The sequence below is a fragment of the Olea europaea genome, unplaced genomic scaffold (genome assembly GCF_002742605.1).
Source record: "Olea europaea var. sylvestris unplaced genomic scaffold, O_europaea_v1 scaffold190, whole genome shotgun sequence".
NCBI classification, from domain to species: domain Eukaryota; kingdom Viridiplantae; phylum Streptophyta; class Magnoliopsida; order Lamiales; family Oleaceae; genus Olea; species Olea europaea.
The window spans coordinates 439,428-450,058 of NW_019236807.1; the positions used below are offsets into that span (position 1 = coordinate 439,428).

Genomic DNA, 10,631 nt, shown 5'->3' on the forward strand with positions numbered 1-10,631 from the left:
AAATCAGGTCCTTGATACATGAAATTGCATTTAACATATTAAACTATAATGTAGAATTCTGCTTGTTGCATGTCAACATTAAAAACCATTTTTGATATTGTTATGTTGTATATCGTGGTGATATTTAATTATTATATACATAGTATGGATTAGGGCAAAGCTTGAGTGGGTTAAATCATATTTTAGGCTGAACTATTATATATAAAAAACTATACTCTGCATAAAAAAATTTCCCACAAATTTTTGTACAGGAAAATGTCTGGTACAAAATATATTCAAACCCTCAAATCTTCATATGAAGAATAAAAAATATACAGAGAAATTAGCAAAAAAAAAAAAAAAAAAAAAAAAAAAGAAGTCAATTTCAACGAATTTATGAATACCTTTCAGATTTATAAATGAATATTTCTAAAATTTACACACACTTATGTCAAACATTAACCAGTAAAAGTGAAACACACGTTCACTCACTAGTAGATCAAAGAAATATGATGCATGTTTGTGCACAAGGATTTAAGAAAGCAAATCATGTGGATAAGAAATTATTGCTATTTTCTTCTACCATAAGTACATTTAATTAAATTTACATCAGGTTAAAATGTAGTATAGATTATTATTATTATTATTATTATTATTATTATTATTATTATTATTATTTAAAGTGTGTAGATATGAAATGATGGATAAAATAGTGAGTTCCAATTATTTTCTTATAATTATGTAGTGTGATTATAATATTGTGGAAATTAAGCGGATTGCTCATTTCTTAAATTTCAATTTTACTTTTAAGCATTTTTATTAGAAAATACTTTTTTTTTGAAAACTATTTTTTTTTACCAAATTTCAAGCGAATTCATGGCTTCGGGTGTTGAAATTGGATTTTCAAGTTGGTGGTGGTCATGGTTCGGGTCAGGTCGGCATGTTGTCGAGCATGTGTTTGGTTTTAGGTCAATTTATGTTCCTTGATCATGGTGTTTGGTTTTGGTCTAGGGCAGACCTGTAACTTGGCGACTTCATAGTCTTGTAGAGTATGTCTATTCTTGTATATGTGCATATCTGGTTAAATATAAGAGTAAGTCAATCAAACATTTAATTGAATAATTATTTTGAAATATAATTAGATAAGTTATTTTTTTCTAAATTATATATAATTTAAAAGGTTTGGAATAAGATGCAAACAAGTAACATACTTTTTATTAACCAAACTCTATTTATGGTTTTGTATATGAAGTAGACAAAGATTTGGACCTTGGTAGTCAAAGGTACACAACACAAGTCTTTCTCGACTTTGCCCACATGCAAACTTGAATTAACAAGTCTTGGAACAGACAAGTTTATCTCGATTTAATACATATTTTGTAAATATATCTTTTAAAAATATAACAACTAGCGTCAATTTATTTCAAGTGGTTCTTTAGTTTCATTTTATTTTATTTTTTTGTGAATAAAAAATAAAAAGTTTTATCGAGATTCACTCATTGAAGTTATTTCTAATAATTAGTACCATTCAAGATTCAATCATCTATTTATCTATTTACTTTTTGTCCATTCATCGATTCAAGATAACTTTTGCTTTACGAAAATCCAAGTGCTAGCAGTGGCACGATCTTCTATAAAAATAAAACTTGTAGATTTACCATGCTGTTGTCAATCCCACGTACGCAAGTACGTGAAAGACGAAATGACAAAAAAGGACATGATGAGTTTTACCCTTTAATATGCACTTTTAACACAATTCACCAACTTGTATGCTTGACAAGTACTGAACACTCATTCATCATTCATTTTTACCTATTCATAAATTAAATAATTTATGAACACTTTCCAAACAAACTTTAATAAAAAATGGAAAGACAACAATAAGTATAAAAGCATGAATACAAATACATTCAAAAATAATGTTGAACTCGACAATACCTAACATTAAATGATTGGTCTAATTAAAAGTAGGGATGCCGAATTCATTTAATTGACATGTGATCTCGCGTAGATTTATGTTTTAGAATCAATTATGCTATATGACGTTACTCTTACTTAAACGAAATGTTTAAGTCAACTGCGTGTAAGTCGAACATAGCGAAATTTATAAAGTTAAGATATATCCATAGCCATATTAAAATGAACAGTTCCGCTACACGCACAGGGTAGAAAACAGGGTTGAGTCCAGGCTGACGTGGCACTTTAAAAACGCAGCTGTCTTCCCCAAATCTGTCTACACCAACCGTGACCCACAAGCCACGTTTCTCCCAAAATCGAAAATCAGAGTCCGTACTGTGTCGTCGCCTCACCATCTCCGGCAGCCCTGCAATCGGAGATATCTTCGTGGCTTCGGCAGCAATTTCGTCGACTGTTTCACCACTGGACGGTTCACATTCTCCAACCGCACTTCAACCAAAGGTTTTGCCTCAGCTTTGGCCGCACTTCGGGCCATGGTTTCACCACCTCCCGCTTTATCTCCGGCCGCATGCTAGAACACTGTGTGAAAACTAATCTATCGTTGTAGTCATAATTTCATATAGACGAAAAGAAACGGTGGTGCTTCTCGTTGTTTGAATTAATTTTTTCTCCCCTATTTTAGCCTCTCATACTTTACAGGTTATGCTCGTCTCTCTCTCACTTTACTGTTATTCAATTATTCATTGCAGCGTAGTTTTCTTTTGTCGTGTTGATGAATAAACGTATTGAAAAAACGCATAATCTCAATAACAATCATTTTCTTACTGGCTTTATTGATACAAATTGTGTTTTAACAATTTTGCAGATTCAAACCTAAGGGGAAGTTCTAATTTTCTCCCTTTTCCAATTTTAGTAAATGGTATTGTTTTTGTACGTAATGGAAGGCTTACACTGAATTGAAAATTCTCAAGACGTACTTTAATTTGTTTTCATATTACGGACATGTTGATGAAGGTCCCCTATGTTGTGCTTAATTGTATGTTCGTATTCCACCACCTGCCGAACAAATTTAAAACATTAAAATACTCTTCCACTAAATGAGCTTCTCTGTTTCTTGATTTCTTAAAATGAATTTTAATTGGCTTATATGATGTGTGATTACTCTTTTAGAGTTTCAAGTTCCAATTGGATCATTAATGCGTGTTTTACCTCTACTTATTTATTTGAATTGACCGTGATCTGTGCTTTATTCTCCTTGTAGAGTGGGCAGACAAAATTATGGAATTTGTCGTAGTTGTATAGCTAAGGGGTCAGCATGAAGATATGGAATGCATGTTCCCCTCATAGAATGGACGAACGAAAGAGTTGAAGATAAGGAACGCATGTTCCAATCTCTCGAGTTCGTCTCAATGATGAAGAAGAACTATGAATTTTGATGACCGTGACAATTAGCGAAGTGAATGGTAGTGTGGAAGGAAAGGCCAAAGGAAAGGGGCCAGCATGAGTAGCAGGAATTAATCAAACGGCCTATCACATGGAGATTTAGGCAATTACATCTTTTGTGTTCTATTGTTGGGTAAAATTGTTTTGGCAGTTCAATGTAGCTAGACAGTGTTAAAATCCATTGTTCTTGTTCGAAGCTTCGAAGTTATGATTTGTGAAGAATGTTAAAACCCACGTTTCTTGTGCAAAATGTTATGATTTTAACTGGACAACAGTGAAGCGCACACAAGCAATATCTTTGTTAAAATCCACGTTTCTTGGTAAACATTCTTTCAATTTCTTTGTTTTCTGTTATTTGTTCCAGAATGATGTTCAAGTTTATCTTTTTGTAGTATCTTTATGCCAAATCTTTTCTTACTGTTCCTCAACATCCCTGCTATTTAAGGACTGCTTAATTGAACACTATGAAGGTAAAAATATGACTAAAACATACCAAACCATTATAAACGAAAACAGACCCACTGAAGGTTATTTACAAGTGCACATTGGAATTGGAATAAAGTGTGCAATGTTGAATGTTCTGCCATTGTACCAACTGCATGATTTTGCCAAGGATCCTGTTCCTCATTGCTGGCACCCAGTGAAAGTGGTGAAGGAGATCAAAGATTTAGACCAAGAACAAGATGAATTATTGACGAAAAAGGAACAAGAACAAGATGCACAATAAATTCAGATTATTCATTCAATAAACAATTTTTTTCTTGAGTCACGGGCAAAGACAACACGACAATCAGACAATGATGTGATCTCAAAATCAGGAACTTACATCCTACAACCCAAAAAAAGGGGGAAAAAACGAGGAAAGAAAGAAATTGGTATAGGAATCAGTATTTTTCTGCTCTCTCTTGCAGGAAGAAACACAGTTCTTTGGGTTTAGAGAACATCGCCATGTGATCTGCACCAGAAATCATTTTCACCTCATCACAGTTCTGGAATCTCTGGTGTATAACACAGTTTTGGAATCTCTGGTGTGTAACAATATCATTTTCACAAATCAAATAAACATGCGGAACCGAACCATAGTTCTCTTCTAAAAGAGCGATTTCTTTCTCAAGTTCTGCTAAAACTGTTGGTCTCATCAACAAGGTTCCAAGAGCCAAATCCTGTTACAAATCGAATTCAATTTTGATATACCAAAGCAAGAAGCATCCACAAGTAATCAAATGCACCATAACGTAATCACAGTCAATTTTCATTATTAAAAGAACGAGCTTTCAATTGTGGGAAAAGCTAACGGTTATCATTTATTAAAAGAATAGAAGACCTGAAAAGCTAATGTAGCAAAAACTGAAATTGACATGCAGGCTTTCAATTGGTGCACAAAACCCTAACAATTTCACCATTACTATGTCTCCCCTTTTCCCCTTTATAATTACAATTTCACCATCACAGTCTCCCATTTTCCCCTTTATAATTAAAGCAAGAGGAAGATGTTTTCATTAAGGAGAAAGTGGCTACCACGCCAGAATCCTTACCGGAGAACCGGGCATTTGATTTCCGAGCACCGCCGCCGTCGTTATAACGGGTTTCCTGATATTATCTTCACAAATGTGATGCATAGAGACGGTCGAAGATTTGTTAATATTGGACGAAATTTGGATGTGTGAAGATGAAGATTTCTGTTAATGGGAGTTACCGATTTGTGAAGACGGGAGTTTCCATATGCTTTTTTTCGTTCAGCCAAAGAATAAGTGCACTGTAGAATAATTGTTGATTATGCTTAAACTTCCCTCCAAAGCCAACAGTAGCTATCTCGGTTCCCTCCATAATAATTTGGACTTTTCAAATCCCTGTATTCAACCCTGGATTTCAGTTGGTTCAAGTAGCTTTATTGTAAAATGAATACCAAAAAGTGAGAATATATATGGTCAATAAGTGAAAGGTGGTAAAAATTAAGGATAAACGAAGAAAATAACGACTTAATGATTGAATATTGACTTGTATAAGCCTAAAGCTTTTGTTCAATAAAACGGTGCATATGAAGTCATAGATCAAAATTAACATTGTATGTTGGGAAGTATTTGATTGCTTTCAATATTCCAATAAAGAGAGCAAAAAATGAAAGAAGCCATGAAAAGGATTTGCTGACCTAACAAATTTATAGGTTTGTGATTTTTATTGCTTGTTTAGCCCCGTTTGACAACCATTAAAAAATAAATAAATAAAAATTTCTCAAACTCATTTTCACTTACACGTTTTTACAAAATAATATTCAACACTTAAATCCAATTTTTTTTTCAATTTTTTAACCACACATTTTTCAAAAAAGTCATTATTCCAAGATTGTTTTTTTCCCAAAAAACGCATTTTAATAATTGTCAAACAAGGGCTTAATTGTAAAAGTAAGAACACATCTAAATGCAAGAAGCATTCACACCTTCTAAAACTCACAGTTTCAACAGTTAGTTATTGGCAATCAAAGACGGAGTCAGGTGGACAAAAAAATTTATGCTGAACTGATACATAGAAAAAAAAAAATGTTACCTAAAAAAAAGGAATTGAGCCTAGGGCAGGCATGGGCTTTCCCTCCATCTGCCCCTATTTACGATATTGTACATCAAATTATAACAGCTAATGATCCAGTGACAACATCAATAATCAACCGATGACATCAATTCCATGATTAAAAAGGCTCAAGGACAAGAGACAGACCTGAGTCCCTAAAATATGGTAGTTGTAGAAGGCCGAAGTATTGGAAATAAAGGGCAGACGAGTGTAACACAATATGTCATATGTAACAAATTAACAAAACGTGAAATACAGTATGTTACATATAACGAATCATGTAATATCCAAGAAATACAACATAGTAACATTGGAAAAAAATAATAATAATTTAACGGCGAATATGGCGTATAGGTAAACTTCACTTAAATATTTTAAGTACAAGACTAAAATTCAAGATCTTTGAAATCTATGATACTACATTAAGCCCCGACTTGATGGCCATTTTTTGGGAAAAAAAAGTCTTTAATAGTGATTTTTTAGAAAATATGTGGTTAAAAATAGTAAATTTTTTTGAGTTTACTTGTAGAATATTTTATTTTATAAATGTGATTGAAATTGAATATATTGAAAAATGAGTTTAGAATGAACGAGAGAAAAAAGGGGCTAAATGACATTTCATCATAAAAAAACCTTGATTTAATAGAGAGTTACATGGCCAAAATTCAATCTAAACAGAGAAAATTCTTAACCAGTCTGTTATACATGTAAATTATATGATGTACACATGCCAGAATAGAACCCGCGGAAATTATAGTGGGCAAATTTTTAAAGATTGTACTTCAAAATCAGATTTAAGGTTTATTTATCTATAAATCAGGTGATAATTCAATTATTAATATTAGATAATTGCAGCTAAGACCCAAACTTTTCAAAAAGTTACATACTTTTTCCTAACCTTTCATTTGTGACATCTGTCACCCCAAACCTTTCAAAACGTTGCGAACGAAGACCCAATGGACGGATTCCATCCATATTTCTGTTAGTTGATCGAAAAAATGAACTTTGACAACATATTAATCAATTATAAGGGGACAAAATGATAACTTTATATTTTTCACATTAGAAAACTTAAATAAAAACAACAAAAAAAGAATAAAGAAGAAAACAAAATAAAAAGGAAAATGAAAATCTTCTTCTCCCTCACCTTCACCCCCAACGCCCACCCCAACCTCAATCCAAACCCAAAATTGGAAATCCACCGCCACCAACAACCATCCTAACCTCATGGAAGGGACTTCAACAGACCCAAGTTGTGGTCTGTAATTCGACTCGAATAAGGAAACTTTTCAATTCCCATTTCGACACAACAATGGCAAAAGATGAGGTAATTTCACGCACTCTATCACTAATTTCTTCTATTTAATCTCAAGTTTTCTGCCCTTTTTTGCTATGAATTCATGGTGGCTACAGCTAGCCAAAGCTACTGCCATTTTGCTCAAGGTTTAACCTACCATTTTGATGATGTTGATGGGGGTTCGAGGTATGTTGATGGAGAAATTGATGATGTTGATGGTCAACTAAAGGAACGGAAATGGTGGCAAATTTGGGCGATGGATGAAGGGCAGGGGAATGGTGGTAGTTTTGGTTGATGGTTTTTTCGACGATGGCTAAAGGCAGGGTAATAATGGTGGCCTTCATCGATGGTTGAAAGCAAGGGACGAGGGAAAAACAGAATTAAAATTTCCGATTATGGGTTAGGGTTGGGGTTAGGGTGGGGGTGGGCATTGGGAGTGAAGGTGGGGGAGAAGAAGATTTTCGTTTTCCATTTTATTTTATTTTCTTCTTTATTCTTTTTTTGTTGTTTTTATTTAAGTTTTCTAATGTGAAAAATATAAAGTTATCATTTTGTCCCCTTATAATTGATTAATATGTTGTCAAAGTTCATTTTTTCGATCAACTAACAGAAATATGGATGGAATCCGTCCATTGGGTCTTCGTTCGCAACGTTTTGAAAGGTTTGGGGTGACAGATGTCACAAATGAAAGGTTAGGAAAAAGTATGTAACTTTTTGAAAAGTTTGGGTCTTAGCTGCAATTATCTAATATTAATAATTGAATTATCACCTGATTTATAGATAAATAAACCTTAAATCTGATTTTGAAGTACAATCTTTAAAAATTTGCCCACTATAATTTCCACGGGTTCTATTCTGGCATCATATAATTTACATGTATAACAGACTGGATAAGAATTTTCTTTGTTTAGATTGAATTTTGGTCATGTAACTTTCTATTAAATAAAGGTTTTTTATGATGAAATGTCATTTAACTCCTTTTTTTCCTCTCGTTCATTCTAAACTCATTTTTCTATATATTCAATTTCAATCACACATTTATAAACTAAAATATTCTACAAGTGAACTCAAAAAATTTTCCTCTCATTCAATAAAATTGTGACTTTTGTACTCAAACGGTGTGTTTCAATGAGTGGGTGATGCGTAGGTGAGTGAGGAGGTAATCGAGATCCGTTGACCAATCGCTGAATTTTGAGGTCAACGTAATCCATAAAAAATTCCCAAGTTCTTCGAATTGAATTATCAATCCACAAGCTTATTATTTACAAAATTCAAAAAGTAGCATCCTAATTATTGACCAAAATTAATCATCTTGTAGTCTTCACAAAAATACTAATAAGTTTAAATTCTGCACGCTAAATCAAGGTAAGAAACAAAACTAGCTTCATAAAGTGAGATATATAGACTTCAAGATGAGTTTAATGAATATATTGACGGTTCTCTTTGTTGGCTTCTGTACAATTACAGAAGGCTGAGGTTCAACTTATTCTTTTATAAAGGTTGATGACCAACTTATTATTTAGAAAACAAATTGGGTATAATTTTTCAAATAAGACAATACAAATGAAAATTTTGCACAATTAGTCCTCAATTTATGGCCCAAGGAGCAATAGGTACAAATTAGCGGTTTACTTTAAAGAAGAGTTATTTTAGCCGAAGATATGAAAATTGACTTAGCCCACTTGGTGGGGAATAAAATCAGATTTTCAGTAGATTTTAATAAAAGTTGATAAAATATACGATTGAAAAATTGTGATACCATGAAATTTGTGATTAAAATTAATTGTTGACCTTGACTTAATTTATTTGAGATTCAAACACAATACAAGATTTTACTCTCTGGTTTTCTAACTGAAATCCACACATTGAAATCCAATCACCTCTGCCCATCTCAATTTGTTTTATAATGAGATGATGATAATAGAGCTTTTCTTTCTTGTACAAACTTGCACAATTTTAAAACTTGTACAATTCATGGAGATCGAGTTTCCTATACTGCTCAGAACTACACCAACTCATTGCTCCAGGTTTACTACAAACGTTTCAACATCATAAAATCTAATCATCTGCAATCCATGCAAGATCAATGTTCGACATTCAGTGACATGCTTCGCCTTCTCCAATGGAGAATTTAGTATCTTGAAAGCTACATGATTCTCAGGCCATTCTAAGGTATCCATGTGACAAATCGTGATCACAGTTTTCAGTGGGACTCGAGTTTTAGCTTCAACCAAGTCTACAGCATAGATTCGAGACGAAGAGATTGAATGGAAGAAATAGGCTGCGAAGGAAAGAAAATCTTCATGACATGCCCCAATTTTCTGCATATTATTGATCTTTTTTATCAGGAAATCACCTTTTTTGTGTATTGTGATGCCAGTGCAAGTAACTTGTTTTGGCCTAGGGTGTAAGAATTTTGATCAATAGATGGACTTATATGTGTGAATAATTATGCATTAAATTAGAGGCTATCGAATTCGGTTGAGCCTAATTAAAGTAATCTAATAAGGCTTCGATTTTTTACTTTAATGTATCCAATTAAAGTATGTGTTCTATATGTATAGAGACCGGGCCCAAGTCCTAATTCTATGATGGGCCAAATTAAGTCAAAGGATATCGCTATTTAAATACGGTTATGGTCCCCAAATCACACGTATCTTGTGCTCATTCTATTCTGTCTCCCATCGTCAGGGAGAATTACGAACTGCATGTAGATTTGGAAGACTATATCGCAGGATTCAATTATTGCAAATAACCATGTTTGATTCAGGTTCGCTTCCGCTATAATTTATGTATTTCTTGATGATTTAACATGAAAGATCCGATGGTTTAAAATGATAAATTATTCTACAAGTGATATTAGAGTCTTTTCATGTTGAATAATTGAGAATCGAATAATTTATTTGGTTCTTGCAATATTTTTTTGAAGCTTTCAGATTTAACAATTTTGGATCTATATTTTATTGAATTTAAAAACTTTTGCGGTATATTTTCTGTTATTATCTTTCATTAATCGGATTAATAGATAAAAAAATTTCAGATTATGGATTTTTTTTGTTTTGAATTCAAATTTAAAAAATATAGATTTCGGTATAGATTTTAAAAAAATAAAATTATTATTGTACAAAAACTGGTCGGCGACGGATGTGCCACTAATGTCTACAACTAGCTACTGCGTTTTGCAGAAGCCAGGCGCTGCTGCCTAGTTGCAGCAGCGTCAGGCTGCTACTCGTGCAACGCCTGCATGGGCCAATGCTGCTGTTTTTGGCTGCGCTGGCCACCGGCGCTACAAGGAAGAGAGGAGAAAAGAAAAGAAAAATTTTAGTTTTCAGTTTCTGTGGATTTTGGGGTGGGGGCTTCTTCTGTAAATTAGGAAATTTGAGGCCCCAGATTGCAATTAGAGTTAGGGTTATAAAATTAAGGTTTCAGT

The 10,631-nt window shown here is 33.2% G+C and overlaps 1 protein-coding gene and 1 long non-coding RNA gene across 2 annotated transcripts; one reads left to right on the forward strand and one right to left on the reverse strand.

Moving 5' to 3' along the window:
* Nucleotides 1-2,167: 2,167 nt before the first annotated feature.
* On the forward strand, nucleotides 2,168-3,684 carry LOC111378928. The gene is made up of 2 exons (XR_002699939.1): nucleotides 2,168-2,595; nucleotides 3,158-3,684. It is a non-coding gene; the product is annotated as an uncharacterized LOC111378928 (long non-coding RNA).
* Nucleotides 3,685-4,056: 372 nt separating this feature from the next.
* LOC111378914 (methylesterase 3-like) lies at nucleotides 4,057-5,147 on the reverse strand. Its single transcript, XM_023002191.1, has 2 exons — nucleotides 4,875-5,147; nucleotides 4,057-4,502 (listed from the first exon to the last, which is right to left on the reverse strand). Exons 1-2 carry the CDS (start codon nucleotides 4,956-4,958, stop codon nucleotides 4,224-4,226), a joined length of 363 nt encoding a protein of 120 aa, XP_022857959.1. The 5' UTR covers nucleotides 4,959-5,147; the 3' UTR covers nucleotides 4,057-4,223.
* Between the last annotated feature and the right edge of the window lie 5,484 nt (nucleotides 5,148-10,631).